This window comes from Plutella xylostella, chromosome 24 (genome assembly GCF_932276165.1).
Source record: "Plutella xylostella chromosome 24, ilPluXylo3.1, whole genome shotgun sequence".
Taxonomy (NCBI): domain Eukaryota; kingdom Metazoa; phylum Arthropoda; class Insecta; order Lepidoptera; family Plutellidae; genus Plutella; species Plutella xylostella.
In genome coordinates this window covers 948,041-973,164 of record NC_064004.1, presented here as the reverse complement: position 1 = coordinate 973,164, position 25,124 = coordinate 948,041, and the positions used below count along the sequence as shown (strand labels likewise).

The following is a 25,124-nucleotide window of genomic DNA, read 5'->3' as shown; positions in this document are numbered from 1 at the left end:
CAATAAGCTAGATAAATAAATAGGTAATAAATAACCAATGGTTAATCGTTTATTGCACCATAAAAAAGTTGATTGACATAGAAGTTAATACCTTGGTTTCAGATACAGTAATTATTATACATGGCACTGAGTACATGAACTTTTTCTTATTCTATGTTATATTCTATACAGGGTGAGTCTTTCATAGGTGCACATCCGGAAGTATGTTACAGAGCTTTTCATTGTGAACAACTTTTGTTATGATGACCTTGGGATTTTCCCGAAAAAAATATCTACTCCCCATACTCAGTGTCACGTAAACAACCAATTTTTGTAAGTATGGGGAAGCATCTTTTTTTCAGCAGCAGCATCAGCTTTCATAATAAAAATATACAGAGTTGAAGAAGGATAATAAATAATTAAAAAAATAACCATGTAAGTAGATAATATACATTTAAAAAAAAACGAACGCCTAAAATCCTTCATTCTCATGTGAACGCATGTGTTCTTTCAAAGTATAGCTCCGCGCGTATGCTTTCCTGCAAACATTGCACTCGTACGGTTTCTCACCACTATGCTTCAACATGTGCTTCTTCAGGCTATGGTTAGTGATAAACGCCATTCCGCATTCAGCGCACTTTTTATTCTTATTCCCATGTGTCTGTCTCATATGCGTCGCCAGATAATGCCTTATGTTATATTCTTTCGGGCAAACAGGACACTTGAATTTATGCGTTATGTTATGTACATCTGACATATGCTTTACCCGATCGTTGTAGTGTTTCATCGGTTGCGAACAAATCTGACACTTCAAGATGCGTTTAGAATGTGTTTCCATGTGATTCGCTTTTGACGTTTTCGTTTTTAAAACCTTCCCGCAGAGGTTGCATGGAAACACGCCGCTTTCGTGTGTCCGCTTGTGAACTTTCAATCGCTTGGAGTTTATGAACGATTTTCCGCAAACATCGCAAATGCAATTTGCGTAGTGCTCATTTAAATGAGTAGTCAGACTTCTGAATACATGAAATTCTAGTTTGCATATATGGCATGTGTACGGACTAGTGTCAACTTTGTAGTCGGCTATACACTCTGTGTAAATCTTTAGATTATGTCTCGAGATCAAATGCTCTTTCAAAGAGGTTATGTTGTTTAAATTAACGTCTAAGTCGACACAATCGATGCAATTCAGTTCGGAAATGTCAATTTGCAAAGAGCGCGGGAACCGTTTTATTTTTTTTAATTCCTTGTCTATGTCTTGGTGCGTTTGCGAAGTGTGCTGCCGCAAAAGTTTTATTTCTCTAAACTCTTCCAGGCAGTAGAAACATTGGAACCAGCTCTTGTGATGCCGAAAGGGGCAGGCTGTAGTGTGCTTTAACACTGTGTTGCAGGTTTGAATTACTTTTTTCCGTTCAGAAATATGTTTTGGGGGTGATACTGGTGCGATAGTGGGCGAATCTGAAACACAGGTTGAGATAATATGTTGTAGTGTACATGGAGCCAAGGTGTAAACCAATATTTATATCGTCACATTTTACACATGGTGAACATAATATGAATATGTATAAATAAACAAACCTTTGTCTATGTTGTGAAACTGAGCAATTTTTTAAAATGAATTGTTTAGTTCATATTTTTTCTACAAAAGTTAGTTTTGATTCTTATTAGATGCATTAGTAGGTAGTTAATAAAAAACTAAAATAAAATCTTACCATTTTCAGTCTTATCCACATTATCATTGAGATCATTATTGCCAAACACAAAACCATGTTTGACTTCTAAAGATTCCACACAAAATTGGTCCTTATCTTCAGGAACTAATGGTTCATTTTGGGCTGCTACTGATTTAAGTCTTGAAAGTTCAGTCAAAGGTGTGTCTGAGTCATCTGTGCTATCTCTGTCTTTCATTCTGGTTCTCCTATCTCCTCTCTTCTTATGGATTTTGTGCTTCACTTTCTTCTTTGACATTAAATTTTCAGATCTATTTTCTGTGTCAAAAAAGTCATCGTCTTCAATTTCAGACTTTATCTCTTTGTCTGAAACATAAAGTGATTCTTTAGTAACTTGAAAGAAAGAAAGAAAGATACAACTTTTTTTTTTGATCATAAATATCCTTCCACCCTAGGTTGTCTTGAAATAATCACACTAAGCGATAAGACACCATTTTTGTACATAATAATATGTGTTAGTTTTTAAGTGAAGTATAGTGATGTTGATGATCACACATGTGATATTGACTATACTATACTAAAGGATATTTTATCTATCTATCTATTATAATATTTTTATATAAAACTCTTTTTTCTTTTATTGGGAGTAAGATAGCACTGGCAAAAAGTGGGTGAGAATGGAAAGATATTTTTTACAGATTTCATGGAAATCAACTGGTTATAAAATACATGGCAAGAGTGTTTATGTAATTAATGTTTTCTGTTTGGTCTTTTATAGTTCGTAGAATTGTAGCCACATTTAATAAAAAAGTTACTTGCAAAGTGCAATAAATTTAATACTATGATGATTATAATTTATCTTACTATATAGGTACCTTGCAAACCACTGTTATCCTCAAAGAATGCCATATAGCACTCCTCAGCATCCACAACTTGCTTCCGGAAGGCACAAGCCGCCTGAAGCTGCTGCACACACGCCCGGCAGACCTGTCTGCTGCAGCCGAGGTCTGTGAGACGGGAGAGCTGCAAAGGAAACAAAACAATACATATAACCTTATTGTCCACGGCAGATGCTTGTGCCTTTATGATGATCTGGACAGCAACCTGTTGTGTTATTGTTTGTCTGTATTGTACTATGGTCTTTTGGATCAAAATTGCGTTCACAGTAATAGCTTTGCGTCTTCAGAAGGTACCTACTTACATATACTCCGAAACATTGATGTAGCATGTCTGAAAATACTTCTTTATGTCCATTAATGATATTTTCAGCTGTGAGATCCGTATCGCCAGTCACGGACAGGCAGCATCGGCACACGTTAGGATCTCCGGCCCACATCTTTGTGTTTATCGTCGTCATTTGAAGATTTTTCGCTTACTTTCGGTCTTTCGGGCAAAAAATAAAAAGCAAAACAAAACAAAAAAAACATATGATGAATGACATTGACAAGAGAAGAAATGTTGCATGTTGCGTAGGTAAGAAGTTCAGAGAAACATCAGTCGCGGCTGACAGCCGCATCAGCTAGTGTGTCGGCGCCTTTAAAATTGAAATTTAGTTAAGTACTCAGTGTGTGTTTTGTTTATATTTTTGTACCCATCCTATAAATGTGTGTATAGTGCGACAATCTTATCTGTTCCGGTGAGAGCGAACTAAATTGATCCATATCTCTTTATTTACTAATGAATTATATATTGATATAGATTAGATGGGTTTATTGAAACCACAAGAGCGAATTACCACTACTGGCAAACTTAAAATCGTATAGAATGAAGAAATATTACACATTTACGTGAGCTGTCACCGGAACAGATAAGTTTGTGGCACTGTACCCCTTATTTCTTGCTGTAATCGATAGATTAAAGGCTTTCTCAGCCTATTCCGGTATAAGTAATAACAAAGAACACAACGCTACTCAGATTTAACATGAGAATTCACCAAATATGACGGAAGTAAAGTGGAAAATCGAACATAACCTATTTAGATGTTGTCATGCTGAAGGTTCTTTCAGGAACCTCGGAGCAACTTGGATCGATGACTGCGGGCAGGAAGAAGTCTACTCCTTAATGCTGCGAAATCAGTTAGGTCTTGTAGTAAGTCTTGGCCATAACTTAATTTGTATATCAATTTAATGTGCAGATCAGTCGGGTAAGCGCCCGCTTCTCACACAAGAGATGCGGGTTCGAATCCCGGCGCTGACATGTACCAATGAACAACGTGGTGGGAAATGGTCCAAGCTTAGGTAAGCAGTTTAGACCTTGGGGATATGCACAAAGGTTCCACTCGAGTTTTCGTTCATTCGTTTCCTAGAATGTGTGAGTTGCAATTAAGTTAATGTCTTTATTCCACTTCAGTTATCAAAAGTAGAAGGACTAATGTCGGATGTGACGTACACAATATGTGACGCATGTATCCACCGGCTGCGGGAAGCTGGTGACTTCAAGAGACAGGTGCTGGCGTGTGAACAGAAGTTCCATGATATGTATATTAGGAATATGTTTACTGGTGAGTAATATTATGACCATGGACAAATAATTGTAAAATTTTAAGTCTAATTAAAAAAAATCTATTCTATTCTATTCTGAGTTTCGGGTTATAACATGGTGAACCGCTTGATTGGACCGAGGATTGTGTCACTCATGATCCCTTTATATTTTTACCCCTGATGTAATGTATAAAGAGGAAATTTTAATTGTTTTACAATATTTAACATGTTTGTGTATCTATAATAATATGTAGTACATAGATAGTGTAAGTATTTTTCAGATCTTTTAGTAAAGCTTCTAATCTAATTTTAGTTGGGGAGCCTTTTCAAATTAAAGAAGAAAAAGAGGAAAGTTATATTACTATAACAATTGATGATGACGGTAAGAAAATTAACACAATTCTAACAAAATCAACAGTCATAATTATATGAATTAATTAATAATTCTCTCATTATTAATAAATTGGTATGGGATTTATATTGATTCTGATGGCAAAATTATTATTATTATCTAGTTATACATAATTATATTTCTTGTAAAAATTAGATTAAATGGAACATATTTTTACAGAGCCACAAGTACCTACAGACAATAAACAACATAGCAATTATATTAGTGACAATAGTGTTAATAATGATGATGACACCATGGATAAAGTTCAAATTTCTGATACTGAAGGTAATTCAATTAAATAATAATATGTAAGTATATAAACTAAAGTGTGAAACTAAAATCGATCTATAAAGTCGTGAAAACGGCAATGGATCATAACAAATTGCTTAAGGGCGAGGCCATAACACTGCGTTGCGACGTCGCATCGCAAAAATCTGCGACTGTTTTAGAAGTTTTCCCATACTAAATGCTTGATTACTGTCGCAGATTTTTGCGATGCGACGTCGCAACGCAGTGTTATGGCCTCGCCCTAAGACAGTATTTGACTACTTTATCACCTACCTTCATACCCGAGTCCGCGTTGTTCTATGCCTACCTTTAAACACATATACAGGGTGTTGCAAAAATCGTATACTAAGCCGAAACCTACATGTGCAGCATGTTATATCTAAGCCCGAAAATGAAATCAGAATTTCAAAAAATTTACAAAATAAAATATTCATGCTCCATAGTAAAAAATCACGTTACCAACAAAGTGTCTATGGGAAATGAATTTAGTATAAGTACACTTTTTGCAACACCCTGTATGTCAAAGACGTCGTCACTCTGCATTTAATTGTTCACCTGTACTCACTAACTTTAAGCAAATAAGTAACTGAGAAAGACAAATCTCTTGCAAAAATCCTTTTCTTTATAACTTTATAGAGGTTCTCAATTCGTCTGTATGTTTTTTTTATGTCTGTTTCAGAGCAACCAACTGGTAACCAGAAACCAAAGGGAAAAATAACGCGAGCAATGAAGCTACAGATGGACACGAGCAGACCTAAAGTTTCCCGAAAGAAGAAGAAGAAACACAGCATAAAGCCACAAACAAAGATGGATGTGAAGAACAAAAAGGCATTACATAATTTATTTTTATTCTTATTACAGTCGTCGAAATATAATAGGTCCGTTTGGACAGCTACACAAATTTGCTATTTACTCTTGATTTACTTGATTAAATACATAAAAAGACACATAATCTGGCTTATTATTTCACAGCTGAAAGAAAAAATAACTTTTAAAGCACCAAAACTTACTTATTGTTTAGATTTTTAATGATTTTGTTTCGACACTAGCTCTCATCCCATTCATTTTGTAGCTGTCCAAACGGGCCTCATATATTTCGACAACTTTACAGTGTGTTGCAAATTGGTCATTCTAAACCACTCCCTTCGGCTTAGTAGACCACCTTTGCAATTGCAACACCCTGTATAACTAGGTATATTTTATCTCTCGTGTACCTCAGTTGAGACTCGTGCCCACATGTTCCAGATTCCCATATTGTACTGTGAAGAAGACGACAGACATCCAGGCACACGCCGCGACAATGGTAATGGTGAATTTCTTGATTTTTTTGTATATAGGTAATTATAGATTGAATAGCTAAAATTCACTTAAAAAGTGCGAGTCACCTCTTCGGAGATTACAGTCATAGTAACAAGTCAGTGAGCATATGAATGTGTCTATGTGGATATCAGCTGATGACAGTTTAAAAGTTCCAAAATCGTCCGATAGATGGCATCCGGCCTGTCGTTTTTTATGAGCAACATTCTTCTGAGAGAACGGAAGATGTCAAATGGTACAAAGCTGTCTTAAACTAGTTAGCACTTATATTATGCATACCTAATATAACTGCTAGTAATCACATATGGTTTAAATCACATCCATTGGGTTTTGGTATTGGCTGAAAGGACTGAAATCCATTTCCGCTTTAAAAAATGCAGTGATGCTGAGTATGAAGTTTTACTAGCGCCATCTATAATCGGTTTTTGTCTACGGTTGAAAGTCTCCCATTCCGCCTAGCTTGGGTTCAGATGTCCGTGTGTGAGATGTATCCACATAATAATAATAATAATCATTTCTTTTAATTCACACCCATCAATATACATGTTCTTTTCCAGAACCGAGTGCGGAGAACGACAAATACGCGTGCAAGATTTGCGGCAAACAGCACACTCGTCTGATGTCGCTTCACATACACTTACACGCGGCGCACAAGAGACAACTCAAAAGCTCAGCTAATCAGTTACAAAACATCAAATACTACATCACTGACAACGGCTCGACGTTTAACTGCTCGATCTGCCACAAGAAAGATGAAAAAAGAAACGTCATTATAGATCACTACCGAATCCACTTTAAAGGTGTCTGCTTAGAATGCGAGACCGACTTTGAGACAGGACCTAAGTATAGGCAGCACTTGTTGGAACGGCACGGCATAGACGAATCGCACAAATGTAGGGCCTGCGATGCGACATTCACATGTATTATTGGTTTAAAAAATCATATGAACTCATTTCACAGGTTGGGGAGGAAAAAAAAGTGTGATAAGTGCGATTATGAAACATATGGTACGAGTGCATTTCGTTCACACAAAATAAGCCATATGGATGTTAAAAGGTATTGTTGTCGGTTCTGTAAGAAGGCTTTTCAGCATAAACGTGGTATGAACTTGCATGAAAACATACACACTAAAGAGAACCTGAAAATGTGTAATGTGTGTAACACTGGATTTGTTCAAAGAACTAGTCTGAAATTTCATATGCAGAAGCATCATCCAAGTGTACTTTTTGTTTAGTTATTTGGCAATAAAGTGTTTTTTTTATGAATACTGAGTTGTTTATGTTGTTATTGAAATACTTGTTAAAATATGGAAACCGAATCTCACTTATACCTTGTTTCACGGGGAAAGTCACCTGATACATACAAAAATACCCTTATTCGAGTGTAATAAGGGTTCTGTCAGATGTCTTTCCCCGTTAAACAAGGTATAAATAACAACAAATAAAAACATTGTTAGTTTAATTCAAGGACCAACAAAAGGGAGTAAAATGTTCAATAATTTGTTGTTCGTCCCCAGGTGATAAAATACAATACCTGATCACCCGAGGAGACAACATTTAAATGACAAAATTATGAACATATTCCTCTCTTTATAATAATTAGAAATAAAAACCTGCCAGGTAAATTTTTGTAAGAAAAATCATAAAATTTTTGGAATATTCATCTGTATTTTTTTTAAACTTTCTATTAATTTTCATACTCACAAAATAACACACCTCAACCGCCTACACTGTTACCATTTCACCAGAATAACTTGAATACAAAATTAACCTTTCTTATCCAACAAATCAACATATGCACACTGAATCAGGTCTCGGTCTTTCACTCCCAGTTTCAGTTGTAGGTCTCTAGCTATGTCCTCGCCCTCCGCAGCGGTTTGCTCTGGCCTCAGCACCACTTCTAACTCCATGAAGTGACCCAGGCCCTTGACTGTGTCTATGTGTACACGAGTCTGGCCCACCATAAAGAGTTTTCTGTGGAGAAAAGAGTGGAAATGTTGATTAAAATAAAAGTATTCAGGTAGGTATGGTTCGGTAGGTCTTTTGCAAAGAAATATAGGCAGTTTTGTATGGAGCTTTCGTAGCTGTTTAGTTAAGAAGAAATATGGGCATTTAAGTATGAAGCTTCTTAGATTAGAAAATAGACACACACAAGACACATTTGAGTATTATAATATCATAAGGGTTAACATTTTGTACCTTTCTTTGACCACCCTGCCTCGCACTCCAAGGCACTTCTTCAGCATATCATCAAGTGTTTTTGCTTTCTCCCCTTCAGTAGCAGCGAAGTGGAGTAATTCGTAATCACTAAGTTTAGGGCCCTCCGTGTCCTCGCGGTCGTAGCGGACCAGTGTTGCTGCTAGAAAGAACAAGGTGTAAGTTTGAAATCAAATGTTGTTTATTCAACATACAATTTGTTATTTGTTGATATTGAAAGAAACTAAGAAGAAATGGCGAAAGAAACTCCTTTAGCATCTTTTCAAATGTATGTACACTGTACAGGCTGCCACAGAGATATCTGACTACACACGCTAACTGGGTGTGCTGAATATGCTCACGACTCCAATCCCTGAAGGAGTAGTCACAGGGGACTCGTAAGCGAGCCACCGCTTTACTCACGTGATAGGCGCGAGCCGTATAGCCGTTTTAACAATATCATAATGCGTTTGTTATAGTTGTCAAACCTGAATCACCGTAGAACCGCATTTTGAGACGGCCGCTCGTTACATTGTAGAATGTATCGTCTTGATTTATAACGCTACCGGGCCCTCCGCTTAGTTCGGTTGCAGATTTTATGATGCCATCGATGTCGTGCACTTTAGCTTTGATCTCGACGTTACGCATGATGAATTTAGTAAGTATTTATTGAGAAATCAAATTAATATTGTGTCGTGTGTATGTTCGAAATACTGTAAATAAACTTTTGACAACTTCACCGTATTTTTTTGACATTTTGTTTTATTTACCGCCGTTTTTATCAGTGCTGCCAACATAGGAATCTAAAATATCTCCGTAAGTTTCTAATCAACCTAGCCATTTTCTAAAATACGCTTAACTCTATGGAAGCGTTGCTATCACATCTCTAGTGAGTTAACGAAATAACGACCATAGACAAAACAAATTGAATGAATGAAAATAATTTTTTAATAATATAAAATGGCGATGGCGCTTGTTGACTTGTTGTGCGGCGATCACGTTTTATTTGTTTATTAGTTAGTTTCTATTAAAATTAAGAACTTAGGTACCTATTTAAGCGTTTTGTTAAGGAACTCATCAACGATGACTGATGTTAAGTGGAAAATAGAGAAAGACCTGTGTAGATGTTGTCATTCAGAAGGCTCGTTTCGAAACCTTGATGCTCCTTTTGCTAATGACTTTGGCGAGGAGGAAATATACGGCAAAATGCTGCGAGAGCAGCTTGGTATTGCCGTAAGTATTAATTTTACTTAGCTGTGGACGAAAAGGTAACAAAGTCGATAAATAATACGCTCCTAGAATAGGCAAGCAGTCTTCGCTTGCGATAGTCGACTCTTCCCGTGGGAGGTGGAAGGAATAAGATTCCTGTTGTTGTTGTTGTTGTTGTCGTCCTAAGGTACCCCAGTGGTACAGAGGGCCTTCACGCCGTCCTGTCCTCAGCAACGGCTCTGGCCTCCATCCAGCTCAGGCCTTGCCTTCGCAGCTCGCCGTCCACTGTGCGCCTATAAGATTCCTAATCAACTAATAAACACCGCAACTCTACAATTCTTAGGCAGTCAGAATAGTTCAGTTCCCAGGGTCTGCTGTAAATATCACGTAATTAATGTTCACATGCATTTTCAGTTGTTCAAAATAGAAGGTATAATGTCTGAAGTGACATACACAATATGCGAGGGCTGCATCTTCCGGCTGCGAGAAGCCACCGACTTCAAGAGACAAGTCTTGTCTTGCGAGGAAAAGTTCCATGATATGTTTAATAGGAATATGTTTACTGGTGAGTTTCAAGTTATAACTTGTTGCAACTTCAGAATAAGAGGGGCACATCCTAAGATTAAAAATATACTTACAAGATATCTCTCACAATTTCTTTTGCACTGACACTCCATCTAGTTTGTATTCCATTGGGCACATCTCAAAATTTCACAAATATGTGTTACAATCAAAGAAAGACTAAAAATGAATTATTTAACTTATTGCCACTAGTTTGATTGCCCTGCAAAGCTACACGAGTTTGTTATCATCATAGATAAACTTGTTAAATGCACTTTCTAAAAATCATAGCACCGCCTTATTTGTGGTAAAAGGCAATATAGTGACTTTATCTATGTTGATTAACATATGTAACAGCTGGATGGAAGAAGGTTTAGCCCCAATTTCTCCATAGTCGGTTACAAACCAACCAGGGATTGGTTCATCAATTATATGTCATCTCCATATAAAATTCTTGACAGATGTGTCAAAAGTCAACCACTAATACCTGGTTATGCTCTAACCGACTATGGAGAAATTGCCACTTACTGTCTGTTTATTATGACTGTAGTATATCACTGTCACATTATGCATCATATAAAGCAGAATGCAATGTTATATCTAAATCAATATTTTTATGTTTCAGTTAGTATCCCCACGCTCACCACTGTGAAAAAAGAGGTCCAAGATGAAATAGATTTAAACTATGGTAAGTTACAAATGAAAGCTTCAAAAGTTACATACTTTTTGCTTCCTGTCTGCCTGGTATTATACTAATAAATTATCATAATGTTTTGAGCTAATTTCTTCCATACATACATACATATTACATACATAATGCTGCCTGTATCCCAGAGGGGTAGGCAGAGACTATGCACCTCCACGTGCCCTGATCCTGACATACTTCTTACATAATTAAGCTTAATTTTTATAATTTATTTAATGATTGAAACTTCTGCTAGGCTCTCCAGCTTTTTGGTAATGTTATTTTTATTAATTAAAGAAATATTATATACAACCGAATGGCGTAGTGGTTAGTGACCCTGACTACTGAGCCGAAGGTCCCGGGTTCGATTCCCGGCTGGGGCAGGTATTTGTTTAAACACAGATATTTGTTCTCGGGTCTTGGATGTGCTCGTAAAATGGCAATAGGCCCACCCCCTATTACATTGGGACTAACATAACACTCTGGCGAAAAGTGGGTGCAGCAATGCACCTCTGCCTACCCCGCAAGGGAGTACATTAGTACAAGGCGTGAGTGTGTGTGTTGTTGTGTGTGTGTGTGTGTGTGTTAAAGAAATATTCTTAACATCACAGTGGCGGCAGACGATGACGGCGACATGGGAGCTGATGATGATGATAATTACTCTTTAGAAGATCTCAAGTTCTCTGAGGATGGTAAGTGAAGCATTAACAAGAACTACCAAGTTGATATACCAAACTGTACTTAAATTATTTTATCATGGAACAGCTACAGCTGTTGTAGGGTTCCATACCTTAAAAGGAATTGTATCAGAAATGGGGCTATACGTCAGAGGACTAAGGTTACCGACATGGCTGTCAAAATATGCAAGCTGAAGTGGCAGTAAAAACCTGGTAAAGGTATTGGTACCATATTTAAAGTGTCGTATATCGTTTAGCAATCACTTACCAACGCAAAGTTCAAGGATAATAGTACACTCTAGAAACTGTTAAGTAAAATATGTAAATAACAAATATTTTTTCTTTCCTGCAGACGACAAACCTTTAGGACTGAGTAGTATAAAGAAAGAAACTCCACAAAAGAAAAGAAAGACCACAGTGAAACCCGCCAATAAAGTTACCAAGAAGACAACTACTAGGAAAGTGAGTAAATTTACATCGTCATTTTACACAACTGATAGGCAAAATAAGAAAAAAAATACACTCACCTAAAGTGTATTCATTCTTACTTGGCACTAAAGGTAAACAATCTTAGGCCCTGTTTCACAATGTCTGGTTAGTGGCTACCTGTGAGATAAAATACATGCTGTCACTGTCAAAAAAATAATAACAGAGAGTGACAGCATGTATTTTATCTCACAGGTAGCCACTAACCAGACATTGTGAAACAGGGCCTTAGTGTCTCTTTTTATTTGAATTTACAATTTAAAAACGAGGTTTTAAAATAAAACCGTTACTATTTCGTAAATAAACCATTTGTTTACCTGTAGTTTGTTTTTTAACAATGTTTTGATTAAAAAGACACAATGATCCTATGATATTTTTAAAACTACTTAAAACTTTTAAAAACTACTTAAAACTTTTAAATATAAAGTGTTGAGCATGTCTGTAATTGGTACATGTTATTGATAAGTACCTCTCTAACCTTTCTTTTATAAGTGTATTGTAACATGTACTGTTGATGTGCCTTATATAAATAAATAAAATAAATATAATATTGCAATTGCCACCCTTTGGGTACATCCCCTAAGACCTCAGAAAAGTGCCTCAAGGTTAATAAAAATTTGCTTCAACCGAGTATTCTAAAATCTAAAATCTAGTTTACAGATTTGTTATAATTGTGACATCCGTTTTTCAGGCAGCCAAATCGAAAACGAAAGCAGAAACTACAGAAAGTATACCAGCCACGTCTGCAGAGAAAAAACAAGGTTGGTGCCATTTATAATATGAATACACGACTGTTTTGACACGGGCTTGCTTCACGGCCCTAGCACCCAAACGGCTAAACCGATTTTGTTACGTCCGTTTTTAGGGTCGTAGGTTACTCTGAGTGTTCTTAGACATGTTTCATGAAAATCGGTTCAGCAGTTCAAAAGTTGTATTGAATATCGGGGGTTTTAATGTTGGTTAGGTTAGAACCTAACCGTTAGGTTATTAATTGAGTGGTCAAAAAGTCTCCTATTAAGGAATTCAAGCACAATTTAAGAGATGAGAACCACTAATTTTAGCAGTTACTATATGTATATTATTGGTTAGAATGAACCCGTGTCAGAGCAGTCGAGAGTTGCAACAAAGTTACAATGCAATAATAAATAAATAAGTATATAATAAGTATGTATAAGAACATAGATACCCAACCGACCAAGTATAAAAAAATATATTTTTCGTTGTACTTATTTGTATTGTATCTAATGGAAAGTTCTAACCATCGCATTGTAACTCTGAACAATTCGACTTTTTCTTATTTATTTTATACAGTCTTTTTCAAACTTGAATTATTATATGTACTTACTCTGTTAGGCTCCGTTTCTATATTTATTCTGGGACTTGTACTTATTGCATATAGCTGTGTGTGATACTTTGATACCGCGATGTAGGACTTTCGTTTTCTCGATTCACTGCCATCTGTTGGTAGTTTACGGTACCTCTTCGCAGGATCTATAGCTTCACTTATAAGTGTGCCGTGGATAGATGTCGCGACTGTCGCTAGCATCTAATAAATAATAACAATATATGGGGACATCTCACACACGACCATCCGACCCCAAGCTAGGCAGAGCCTGTTAAATGATTATCGGACAGCACAGATACATAGATAAGTATACATATTAACACCTAAGACCCGAGTTCCAATATCTCTCTTTCAACAAAATGTCTACCCCGGCTGGGGATCGAACCTGGGACCTTCGGCATAGCAGTTCACCAACCGTAGAACCGGTCGTCAAAATATTGTAGGGATGATATGTACTATTATGTACTCAGGTAGTGACGTAGGGTACAGAGTTAATATAAGTCTCAACTTATTATTAAATAAATGAGTATTTACTGGACAGTCGCGTGTTTCACTTGTCTCGCCTAAGCCATCCCTTACATGGCGACCCTGCCATGTTTGGCAGCGTTTCGGGTATCGCGTGCAAAATAAGTGTGACAAAATGCATCGTATAATATATTATATCGTCGTGTCGCGCGCGCAAGGACCTCTAAAACTGTTGGTGTTGTGTAAAAATTACTAAAATGTGTAATTCCGTGCCCCCTCCGCGCCAAGAAAATAATAACTTCATGACACAAGTTGGGCTGAAAAATTCTTTGAACCAAGAATCAAATAATATTCTCGGTCACTTGAATCACATGAACTGGTATATGTTCCTGCTGCTGTTGATGCTGGCTGTTGTGATATTGTTTTTTCTGGGCCGATATATCAATATAAGCTGTAACAAGAAGATAGAGCTATAGTCTTTTGTGTGAAAGGATTAGATTAGACAGTCAGATTAACGTCAGTTGCTAACTATTGTAAGTACGCATTTTTTCTAATATTTACCAGTGTCCTGTAAAGTGATTGTGTTAATGTATGATTTATGAAACCGTATTTGAAGCTCTTAGCGTTGTAAAATGAATATGTAGATTTACTGTTTTAAAAAGTTACTTATGAACCTGCATCAAAATATCCCTATTTACTGTTACTCATGTAAAGGTATACAGGGTGTTGCAAAAAGGGTATACTAAGCCGAAACCTACATGTGCAGCATGGTATATGTAAGCCCGAAAATGAAATCAGAATTTGGAAATTCGCGAAAAAAAAAATTTTTTTTTCAAAGTAAAAGTCACGTGACCAATAAAGTTTCTATGGAAAATGAATTTTTTTTTTCGCGTATTTTCAAATTCTGATTTCAGTTTCGGGCTTAGATATGCTGTATATTTATAATTTAGAAACTATGTGGATCACGTGACTTTTTACTATGGAGAGTGCACATGTATACATCAGTAGTATACAGGGTGATTCAGAAGCGATATAGCCAAGTGGGAGTGACTCAAGAGCTCATAAGTTTGTAGGATTTAACAATACAATATAACTTAATAAAACACAAAGAATACCTACTTAAAGTTAAAAGAATAGGTGGCCTTATCGTCAAAAGTGATTTCTTCCAGGTTAAACTTTTGGTGCAAAAATTATTTATGGAATTAATAAGGGAAGCTTAACCACACACACGCACTCACGCCTTGTACTAATGTACTCCCTTGTGGGGTAGGCAGAGGTGCATTGCTGCACCCACTTTTCGCCAGAGTGTTATGTTAGTCCCAATGTAATAGGGGGCGGGCCTATTGCCATTATACGGGCACATCCAAGACCCGAGAACAAATATCTGTGTTTAAACAAATATCTGCCCCAGCCGGGAATCGAACCCGGGACCATCGGCTCAGTAGTCAGGGTCACTAACCACTACGCCATTCGGTCGTCAAAGCTTAACCATTAACATTTAGGGCCTGTTCCACAATGTCTGGTTAGTGGCTACCTGTGAGATAAAATACATACTGTCACTGTCTAAAAAATAATGACAGAGAGTGACAGCATGTATTTTATCCGACAGGTAGCCACTAACCAGACATTGTGGAACAGGCCCTTAGACACATAAAAGGCTTTAACCGTCAAACACTTTGTATCAATCTCCATTCGAAACATGCGTTAAACGTGTTATAATTATTTTGATAGTCACACAGTTGATTTTGTTTTAGGGCCAAGAATTGGGATCGACTACAAAATAAAACACAAAGGGTTTGGCTGCCTCCATTGTGGGAAGTGGTGGAGGCCAGAGAAATTCCACACTGTAGTCAGTCATGTGAGAACAGAACATTTAGCAAAAAACAAAGTGACATGTCGCTATTGCCGTAAAGGTTATAAAAACAGAAAGCTACTAAGAGGTCACATGTCTCTGGTTCACACAAAAAATTCAACGACAATATTGTATGACGTTGCTGTGGAATGATAACCTCGTATGTGTAAAATATGTACCAACCACGTATGCCTATAATAGGTGTAGAAATTGTGGTATACGGATAAGCTGGCGGGCTACAAGAAGCGACAAAAATAAAACATGCTGTGGCGTACCACAGGGTAGTATACTCAGGCCTAAATTATTCCTCATTAAACCGTTGCCGTTGGTATACACAGGAGATGATGATGAAATGTAGAGAATATACCACCGATAAAAGGAACCGTTTTCGCTCTATCCACATCCCGAGTGTTGCTACGAATAAGAACCAAGAATACCTTGTTCTAGGCTCATCGTCTGACACCAAATCACTGACTGCAGAACATAAAAACGAAAAGACTATAAAATAGAGGAAAACTTTAAAATAAAAGGAACAAACGTGGTATGGAAGGTCTGCAATTTCAGCTGCGTCACATGAAAGAAAGGAAACACATTTGTAGATTTTGTGACAAGAAATAGTTGAATCTGGCGGCATTGAACATGCATGATACATACTAGGAAGAAACTCAAAAATGTACTGTTTGTAAGATTTGATTTGTGCAGTGCAGTAGCATACATACCCACATGGAGAAGCAACACCCTGATGTACCGATTGGGTACACAACGTAGGATTAGGTATTAGGACATTAGGTAAAACTAGACAGGGTTTAAAAACTGATACAGTCAGCCAAAATCCTTAAAGTCGTAGAACAAAATTGTACCTATTTATTTATTTCATTATTTGTTGTACAAACATACAATATATGGTATATCTTGACACTAATATAGCTCCTTAAAAAAATAGGAGACATTAATGCTAAAAGCCTTTTCTACCAGGCAACCAACAACCCCTTTGCTATACATTCCCTTTTTGCAACACCCTGTAGAAACCCACAACGGCCTGTTTAATAATTGAACCTTTTTCGATATGTATGAGTTTGTAATAGGTACTCTAAGTACTTACTTACCTAATATTACTTGAATAAATAAAAATAACATACCGCCTACATGTTTTTCATTGCCCACATCGTTTTCAAAGACGCCAATGCCCCTCAAATAAATTCCAGATTTAGGGCGGACCCTAGACCTACAATAATATTGTGCCATAAGTTTTTAATCCAAATGACGTTGGCGCAATCTTCAATATTAACCCTAGACGATGAATCATATTGCACAATTGTCAATATTGCGCAATATAATTGATCGTCTAGGGGCCGCCTAATAGGTACATACATACCGCCTAAACTATATTTTCACATCATAAGATACATAGGTAGGTAGATGGTTGAACTTGAGCCAGTAACTTACTGATTGAGAATGAAAATTATTTAAGCCAACAATCTTTATAAAGTTACAAATCAAATAGTAGCATAAGTACCTATCCTGAACAGCCATCATAACATAACAGTGGACCAGCGTGGTGGGAAATGGTCCAAGCTTAGGAAGGCAGTTTAGACCTTGGGGATATGCATAAAGGTTCCACTCGAGAGAGCCAGGTGCAGGTATTTACACCCCCACACAGAATAGGATAGAATAGAATAGAATGTGCCTGAACCAATCTATACATTAATACCCCACAAAACTCCCAATTTTTATGCATACCGTACACCCCCAAATATCCCCCAAGTCGACCACAACCGAGAAGACAGAGAGAACCAAATGAAAACTTTGTATTTTTGTCTTCAGGACAAAGGGCGAAGCGCTTTCAATTCACCGAAGAGGATTTCAGCCAAGACGGCGACACCTACACGTGCAAGCGTTGCGGGAAGCGATACGACAAGTTCGAATCCCTGAAATACCACATCCGAGCGAAATACTACAAGATACCTCGCTTCAAATGCCCGTTGTGTGAGAAAGAATTCATGACGCCGGCGCCGCTTACAACGCACAAACTAGAGGTCCACAACGTGGACGATCGACACAAGTGCAATGCGTGCAAAGGAGCGTTCAACACAAAGATACAGCTACGAAAACACATAAACAACTTTCACATGCTTGGGGAGAAGCATAAGTGCGAGTTCTGCGACTATGAGACGTTCAGCTTTGAGGGTCTGTATAAGCACAAGTTTAAGCATAAGACGGTTAAGGACTATCACTGTAGGTTTTGCAGGAAGTCGTTTTTGAGGAAGACGACGTTGGATTTGCATGAGAGGATCCATACGGGGGACAGACGGAAGGTGTGTACGGTTTGTGGACAAGCGTTTGTGCAGAAAGCTAGTTTGAATTATCACATGGCTAAGTACCACCCGGAGATAAATTTTTGAATGCGCTGGTATAATTAATAGGTAGTTAATTAGTTTAGTGCCAATTTCTCCATAGTCTAAACCTAACCGATAGGGATTGGTTAATCAATTATACGTCATCTCCGTATAAAATTCATGACAGGTGTGTCAAAAGTCAACCACTAATACCTGGTTATGCTCTAATCGACTATGGAGAAATTCGCACTTAGAAAAATAACACGAAAAAGGCATGATTGAATTGACTTTGCCGCCAAAAAAGGTAATAAAATGTCCGTTTGAATTTTAAAAGTGTCATAAGCACTGTCAATTCCGCCAATGTCTCGTGTTGAAAAGGAAACAGAGGTTATAATTATAGTTTAATTTGGAACATTCTTACACATGACTTAAGCTTGGGCGTGTAAATAAGTATTGTATATAAATATAGTTCGGTTAGAGGATATTTTTAATGGGATACCAATGTAGTTAGACTTACAAAAAGTGCATTTAAGCAATGCAAATTGTCCAGAGAGTCAATATTTTAAAGAGAGACTTAGATTAACAATAATCAGTGCAAAAGAAAAATCCCGACAGTTAATAACATCGCACTTCCGCCAATAAGCTCTTATTTTGAATTAGTTCGGTTAGAAGACTTGTGCTTGTGACCTTATTCATTGGTAAAATAGTTGTCATTACAGTCAGCCCAAAATCATGAAAAATCTAAACAATAAGTGACTTTTCATGCTTTAAAAGTTCTTTTTCTTTCGACTGTTAAATAATAAGCCAGATTATGTGTCTTTTTATGCATTTCATCAAGTAAATCAAGAGTAAATAGCAAAGTTGTGTAGCTGTCCAAACGGGCCTATTATATTTCGACTACTGTAGGTTGAACTTTATACGATTTGACACTAAACTAAATGAGGACTGTTTATTGCTTTGTTATTTATGTGACATACCATCTTGTTCGTATATTGGTTAATCTAAGACAGTACCCGAATAAAATTTAAGTACAGTGCGACAAACTTATCTGTTCCGGTGAGAGCGAACTAAATTGATCCATATCTCATTATTTACTAATGAATTATATATTGATATAGATTAGATGGGTTTATTGAAACCACAAGAGCGAATTACAACTACTGGCAAACTTAAAATCTTATAGAATGAAGAAATATTACACATTTACGTGAGCTGTCACCGGAACAGATAAGTTTGTGGCACTATACGGTCAACTGCATAAGGCGTTATGCACTTCTGTACCTTGTCAAACTGACGAACCGTCAATGTTTCAATGAATGGATAGGCGGTTTTAGAGTGACAAGGTACAAAAGTGTATAGCTACTTATGCAGCTGACTGTACCTACCTACATGTTGATGGCACCTCGCTTCAATGCAAGTTGTTTTACGTTATTTATGCTATATATTATGCTATCTAGCAATAATTTTGGGATCTACCTATGTTAAAATTAGCTGATCAAACCTTTTTGCTTACGTTTTAATTTTAAACTCCTTTTTATAAATGACCCTTTTTAAATGTAATTTTACATAATGACTGAAAGTCTTTAAGCCACAAACTCTGCACCTTGTGATGAAAATTACGCAATATCTATAAACTGTTGTTTTATAAATGTAACGAATGTAAAAATTGTAGTTATAAATAGTTATTACTTGATGTATTATTGCCTTACATTATTGTTATATTTTATTAGTTAGTACATACGAATTCATGGTTAGTAATATAATTTATGTTTGGATCTATGAATAAAGTTGACTGAGTCATTTTATTATTTCATATCGATTTTTATTATCATTTTAAGAATTCTTGCTTGAAACATACGTATGCTGTGTATAATCCTCATAATACCTACATCATCCTTCCACACAGAAGGAAGAGATATATTTTATAATATTAGGAAAACTGAACTCATTTTAATATGTAGATAACAATGAAAGAGTAACTCATGATGCACAGATTAGTTAGGTAGTATAGGGAGGTTTACTAAAGCTATAATAGACTAATTCTAATCGCAAATACAGCTAACTTTAATACAAATAGAGAGAATCCTAACTAATATTATAAATGCGAAAGTAACTGTGTCTGTCTGTCTGTCTGTCTGTTACTCTTTCACGCCAAAACTACTGAACGGATTTGAATGAAATTTGGTATACATACGGTCTAGACCCTGGGAAAGAACATAGGCTACTTTTTATCCCGGAATTCCCACGGGAAAACTTTTTAAGGCGAAGCGAAGCGCGCGGGAACAGCTAGTTAGATATAACAAAAAACAAAGACTTGGAAAGAAATCAAACTAAACTAAACTAACCAGGTTTATGAGATCCAAAGTAGCGATTAAAGCCTATTTTAGGTTCTAAGGTCTCATTGAAACAGATAAGGCTATATACTTGCATACTATACAAAAGTTGGGTGTTGCAAAAAGGGTATACTAAGCCGAAACCTACATGTGCAGCATGGTACATCTAAGCCCGAAAATGAATTCAGAATCCATAGTAAAAAAGTCACTTGACCAACATAGTTTCTATAAAATAATTTTACTGGACTCTTCTCTTCTTTCTAGGTACTTCGGATCACAATCTGCCACCGAATCCGAAAGACTACACCGTTTTGGATAAGCCTGGCCCCGCCATGTGCAAATGCAATCGATGCCATCAACACCTACATCTTTCTAATTTCGCTAGCCACTTCGCCAGAATACACCAATGCAACGTTTGCCCACTTTCCTTCGATTCTGGACCGCTAAAAGCCGACCACATCAAAAAGTCGCACGTTGACAGTATCAACAAAACAAACGCAGCACTCTTTAATTGCAACACTTGTGACAAACAGTTTCTATCGTCTATAAACTTGTACAATCACTTTAGAAAAATCCACAAAGAAGATTGCAAGATTTGCAAGATTTGTGGCGAGCAGTTCAGTCGAAGGGCAGACATGGAGAACCATCGGTTCGACGTGCATTCAAATAAACCAATGATTCAGTGTACATCCTGCGACTATCATACCAGACGGAAAGCCGTCATGGCATCGCATGTCAAACGCGTTCACTTAAAAGAGAAGAACTATAGTTGCGAGACCTGTGGTCGTCTTTATTACGATATTGGGTCGTTGAATGAACACATGTTGAGGCATAGAGTGGTGAAAGAATATGTTTGTGATGTTTGTGGAAAGTCCTTTCCAAGAAGGGGGACCATTGTGTCTCATTTGCGGAGCCACTTTGGGGTCAAGACACGTGTTTGTAAAGTCTGTGGGCAGGCGTTTGTGCAGAGTGGCAGCCTTATTTATCATATGAAGAAACATCATCCGGGGTCTTGATAAGGTTGGAATAACAATAAATAAATAAATATGTGGGGACATCTCACACACAGTCATCCGAGCCCAAGCTAGGCAGAACCTGTGTTATGGGTGTTGGACAGCTGATATATCTACACTAATACATAGATTGATATATAAGTACATACTATTTATAAATATCAAGACCCAAGACCCGAGTACAAATATCTGTCTTTAAACAAATATCTGCCCCAGCCGGGGATCGAACCCGGGACCTTCGGCATAGCAGTCAGGGTCACTAACAGTGGTTAGTGTGAATGGTGTAGTGACACCATTCGGTCGTGTAAGGTTAGGTGGAAAATGATAAGAGGACTTTTCACACACGGCCAGGTTCAAGCTAGGCAGAGCGTGTGATATAGGTAATGTAGAATGTAGGTAATGAACAGCTGATATATTCACACAGATACATTGATCTATAAATATTAACACCCAAGACTAGAGTACCTGTGTCTCGGCCGGCGATCGAACCCGGGACATTTAGCATAGCAGTCATCATCATCACGTTACTCATTCCAACATGACTTACCCTTAATAAATTCAGTCAGATAGATTTCCTTCAAACAATTTTACATCGAGGTCGTTTTGTACTAAAATAGCAATAACTTCTTTTTTAATTGAAACTATAGCAACGTTTCATACCATTTTGGAAACTGCATTAAATGAGTAATCTTTTCAAATAAGGTGCCAGGTTTGCGTGGTATATTTTTTTTACAGTATGTAGAGTCAAAGTTGTTTATAAAAAAATACGATTACCTTTTATGACTTTGAAAACCGTGTTTTTTTTAAACATTCAGCATTACTCGATATTTTTTTGACTGCGATCAATAGCAGGGCTATACAGGGTGATGCAACACCAAACAAATCCTAACAATATGGATTTTTGTACCGGCGGCACGCAAAAAACTGATCCAAGGTGTCGATTTTCAGCAAATTTATAAAAGTGTCAATATCTCGAAAATTATCGAGTTTTTACTAAGGTCATATTGTGATATTCTGGTCTCTCATGATCTGACCTATCAGCCCTTAAAGGGATGACGTTGACTTTTGGGACACCCTGTATGTATGTATATAATTTGTATAGCTCTTATGTATAAGTAAGTATATCTCTGTGTCTCGATTACAGTAGATAACTTCTCTCCTCTCAGCCTATCGCACTACCAAACCACTTTGTCGACCAAAGGTGAACTGGTAGAGAATGCTACTAGCATTAAGTTCGCCTTTGTACAATGTTTTTATGTGCAATAAATAATTTATAATAATAATAGACCTATGTACCTATATCTACTTATTCTCTATTCGATTCTGAGAGGGAGCAAAGTTCCTGTGCGTGGCTCTCTCGAGTGGAACCTTTGTACATATCCCCTTAACTTCAGCTCAGCCAGCCTAGCTCCCGAGTAAACTGGAGCAGCAAGCCTGGGTGTAGCAATAGCTGAGGTAGGCGCTCTGTTGCTCCAATAATCCTAAATAATATTATAAATGCGAAAGTAACTGTGTATGTCTGTCTGTCTCTTTCACGCCAAAACTACTGAACGGATTTGAATTAAATTTGGTATACATAAATGGTCTAGACCCTGAGATAACATAGGCTACTTTTTATCCCGGAATTCCCACGGGATTTTTTTAAGGTGAAGTGAAGCTCGCGGGAACAGCTAGTATTATTATAATTTCCAGGAAGTATTGTTATATCTAAATCAATATTTTCATTTTTCAGTTAGTGTCCCCACGCTAACCACTGTGAAAAAAGAAGTCCAAGATGAAATAGATTTAAACTATGGTAAGTTATTAATGTGTTAGATGTGTATCCTAAGTGCATTGTACTTATTCCAAAAACGGCGATATGGTTCGCAACCTATCACGTGAGTGTAAGGGTCAATTCAGACGTACCACAACCACACCACAGCCACAACCACGCGGTGTGGTCGGGCGTATATTTTGTATTGACAATGAATAATCCAATTCACACGTGCCACATTTTGCCGTTGTTATCGACCACCTGTGTAATACGACCACATCGCAACCACAACGCAACCACATCGCAACGGAACGCCGCCACGCGGCGGCGGCACCGCGGCAACCTGTTCTCCGTATAAAACTGCACACGACGACGTGGTTACCACATCGCAATGACAGCGACAACGCAACCACATCGATATTTTGTCGCTGCCACAACGCAACTGCAAAAAACCGCTGTCACACAATTCACACGTAACCACAGCTTGACCACATTATGTCGCTGCGATGTGGTGTGGTTGTGGTACGTGTGAATTGACGCTAAATGTGCTGTGAAAAATGGGTTGCTCGCTTGTGAGCCACCTCTGACTACCCCTTCGGGCATTACAGTAGGTACTGCTAGTAGATTATATACCTATATCATCTAATAATAATACATAACTATTCCAATGTTTGAAAGCACTAAACTAAACCGGATGTTTCTTTTATTTAAAGGTACAACAAGATTTCCGGACGATCTCATTGGAGAATACACCGTACTGGAGACAGAGTTCACGCGACAGTGCAAACGATGCGAAAAGAAAATCAAAACCCATAAACAATTCAGAGCTCACTTTGACCGCGTGCACCAGTGTAGGAAATGCAAGCAACGGTACGACACTTACGATGATAGAGTAAAACACATGAAAAAATGTCATGAAGAACCTAGCGACGGTGCACAGCAAAACGATGAGGAGAAAGGGCCATACAGGTGCAATGTTTGCTCGAAAATGTTCGAATTGCGACATCAATTGTCTAACCATCTTCGTAGGATACACCCGCCCGGCGGAATCCGATGTGAGCCGTGCGACCTAACATTCCCGCGGCACGTAGATCTGATCAATCACCGCTACGACGAGCATCTCAAAAAGCCCAAGCACAAATGTAAAATGTGTAATTATGAAACCAGAAAACAATCCTGTCTCAAGGCACACACCGATCGAGTGCATTTAAAAGTTTTAGCTGTCACTTGCCAAGTGTGCGGCCTACAGTTCTACTGTGAGACCAATTTGCGAAGTCATATGGTGAAACATACGAAAGTTAGAAACTTTGAGTGTGATATCTGTAAGAAAGCTTTTGCGACAAAGAAAACGATTATATCGCATCTGCGAAGTCATTTAGGGATAAAGACGATGGTGTGTCGTGTTTGCGGAAAGGCTTTTGTTCAGAGGATCAGTCTTAAGAATCATCTGAAGAAATATCATCCAGATACAGTAAAACTGAAAACGGAAGTCCTGAAAACAGAAGTGGACTCTAACTAATTGTTAAAGACCGTATTTAATCGATCTATCATATTTATTAAAGGACAAATCCGTTAAAAAGCCATTATCAATGGGTACTTTATTTTTAAACTAAATGTTATATGTAAAAGTAAGTAAATAACTGACAATGATAAAAAGTCTTAGCAAAATCACACTCTTTATTGTCCGGGCTTTATACATAGCTCGACTGTTCTTAATGTTTGATTTTAGAACTGGAAGCCAACTTTAGCAAACTCGTTTTTTGAAAGGATGGAGTGGGCTCTTGGATCTAGCTCTTATAGTTTCATGTTTTTTTTTTTTAATAGGAATAAAAGTTTCTGTTAGTTTGTGATTAATAGCTACGCTAAATATTTTACATAATGTCCATGTCCAAATAAATGTAGGCAGAAATAGCCTACGGAAGCCGGAGGAGACACTAACAAAAATTTGGAGTGATGTTTATGATTTCTGATGAAGAAATATCTTAAAGAACCTCATTAAAATTGTTACTGATTAAAATACCTAGCGTTTCATTTTTAAATATTCGCAGTCCACCCATACGAAGGTTGAACTTAAGGTGCGGACACATCA

At 37.3% G+C, this 25,124-nt stretch overlaps 4 protein-coding genes across 10 annotated transcripts; 2 read left to right on the top strand and 2 right to left on the bottom strand.

Annotated features, from left to right (window-relative positions):
• Positions 1-438: 438 nt before the first annotated feature.
• On the bottom strand, positions 439-3,081 carry LOC105398739 (zinc finger protein 266). Its single transcript, XM_011570959.3, has 4 exons — positions 2,848-3,081; positions 2,522-2,669; positions 1,689-2,012; positions 439-1,434 (listed from the first exon to the last, which is right to left on the bottom strand). The coding sequence occupies exons 1-4, from the start codon at positions 3,001-3,003 to the stop codon at positions 452-454; spliced, it is 1,611 nt and encodes a 536-aa protein (XP_011569261.3). The 5' UTR covers positions 3,004-3,081; the 3' UTR covers positions 439-451.
• Positions 3,082-3,458: 377 nt separating this feature from the next.
• Positions 3,459-7,392, top strand: LOC105398786 (zinc finger protein 37 homolog). 3 transcript variants are annotated; one of them, XM_048629864.1, is made up of 7 exons: positions 3,459-3,734; positions 3,996-4,146; positions 4,440-4,508; positions 4,698-4,805; positions 5,488-5,636; positions 6,054-6,111; positions 6,683-7,392. In XM_048629864.1, the coding sequence occupies exons 1-7, from the start codon at positions 3,585-3,587 to the stop codon at positions 7,357-7,359; spliced, it is 1,362 nt and encodes a 453-aa protein (XP_048485821.1). In that variant the 5' UTR covers positions 3,459-3,584; the 3' UTR covers positions 7,360-7,392. The 3 variants fall into 3 exon arrangements, with proteins under 3 accessions (XP_048485821.1, XP_048485820.1, XP_048485822.1); XM_048629863.1 differs by having other exon boundaries at positions 6,054-6,117; XM_048629865.1 differs by lacking the exon at positions 4,440-4,508 and having other exon boundaries at positions 6,054-6,117.
• Positions 7,393-7,772: 380 nt separating this feature from the next.
• Positions 7,773-9,074, bottom strand: LOC119691909. Of its 2 annotated transcripts, none has more exons than XM_038110467.2 (3): positions 8,809-9,074; positions 8,324-8,480; positions 7,773-8,098 (listed from the first exon to the last, which is right to left on the bottom strand). In XM_038110467.2, exons 1-3 carry the CDS (start codon positions 8,966-8,968, stop codon positions 7,891-7,893), a joined length of 525 nt encoding a protein of 174 aa, XP_037966395.2. In that variant the 5' UTR covers positions 8,969-9,074; the 3' UTR covers positions 7,773-7,890. The 2 variants fall into 2 exon arrangements, with proteins under 2 accessions (XP_037966395.2, XP_037966394.2); XM_038110466.2 differs by having other exon boundaries at positions 8,324-8,483; positions 8,809-9,073.
• A 184-nt stretch (positions 9,075-9,258) lies between these two features.
• LOC105398785 (myoneurin) lies at positions 9,259-24,621 on the top strand. 4 transcript variants are annotated; one of them, XR_007267698.1, is made up of 9 exons: positions 9,259-9,553; positions 9,944-10,094; positions 10,710-10,778; positions 11,387-11,467; positions 11,805-11,914; positions 12,630-12,699; positions 20,534-21,289; positions 23,015-23,077; positions 23,749-23,826. XR_007267698.1 is itself a non-coding variant. In XM_048629860.1 (8 exons), exons 1-8 carry the CDS (start codon positions 9,404-9,406, stop codon positions 24,552-24,554), a joined length of 1,500 nt encoding a protein of 499 aa, XP_048485817.1. In that variant the 5' UTR covers positions 9,259-9,403; the 3' UTR covers positions 24,555-24,621. The 4 variants fall into 4 exon arrangements, 3 of the variants coding, with proteins under 3 accessions (XP_048485817.1, XP_048485818.1, XP_048485819.1); XM_048629860.1 differs by lacking the exon at positions 20,534-21,289 and having other exon boundaries at positions 23,749-24,621; XM_048629861.1 differs by lacking the exon at positions 20,534-21,289 and having other exon boundaries at positions 9,260-9,553; positions 10,716-10,778; positions 23,749-24,621.
• The last annotated feature ends 503 nt before the right edge of the window (positions 24,622-25,124 follow it).

What these genes read in the sequence shown, in the direction of transcription:
- LOC105398739 (XM_011570959.3), bottom strand. Translation starts at nt 3,003, where the DNA reads ATGACGACGATAAACACAAAGATGTGGGCCGGAGATCCTAACGTGTGC. An exon ending in ATCAATGTTTCGGAGTATAT is followed by an intron (nt 2,670 to 2,847) that starts GTAAGTAGGTAC and finishes TTTCCTTTGCAG; the next exon opens with CTCTCCCGTCTCACAGACCT. An exon ending in TGTGGATAAGACTGAAAATG is followed by an intron (nt 1,435 to 1,688) that starts GTAAGATTTTAT and finishes CCTGTGTTTCAG; the next exon opens with ATTCGCCCACTATCGCACCA.
- LOC105398786 (XM_048629863.1), top strand. Translation starts at nt 3,585, where the DNA reads ATGACGGAAGTAAAGTGGAAAATCGAACATAACCTATTTAGATGTTGT. An exon ending in GAAATCAGTTAGGTCTTGTA is followed by an intron (nt 3,735 to 3,995) that starts GTAAGTCTTGGC and finishes ATTCCACTTCAG; the next exon opens with TTATCAAAAGTAGAAGGACT. An exon ending in ACGCCGCGACAATGGTAATG is followed by an intron (nt 6,118 to 6,682) that starts GTGAATTTCTTG and finishes GTTCTTTTCCAG; the next exon opens with AACCGAGTGCGGAGAACGAC.
- LOC119691909 (XM_038110466.2), bottom strand. Translation starts at nt 8,968, where the DNA reads ATGCGTAACGTCGAGATCAAAGCTAAAGTGCACGACATCGATGGCATC. An exon ending in GCGGTTCTACGGTGATTCAG is followed by an intron (nt 8,484 to 8,808) that starts GTTTGACAACTA and finishes TGTTCTTTCTAG; the next exon opens with CAGCAACACTGGTCCGCTAC. An exon ending in GGCAGGGTGGTCAAAGAAAG is followed by an intron (nt 8,099 to 8,323) that starts GTACAAAATGTT and finishes TTTTCTCCACAG; the next exon opens with AAAACTCTTTATGGTGGGCC.
- LOC105398785 (XM_048629860.1), top strand. Translation starts at nt 9,404, where the DNA reads ATGACTGATGTTAAGTGGAAAATAGAGAAAGACCTGTGTAGATGTTGT. An exon ending in TAATAGGAATATGTTTACTG is followed by an intron (nt 10,095 to 10,709) that starts GTGAGTTTCAAG and finishes AATATTTTTATG; the next exon opens with TTTCAGTTAGTATCCCCACG. An exon ending in TCTCAAGTTCTCTGAGGATG is followed by an intron (nt 11,468 to 11,804) that starts GTAAGTGAAGCA and finishes TCTTTCCTGCAG; the next exon opens with ACGACAAACCTTTAGGACTG.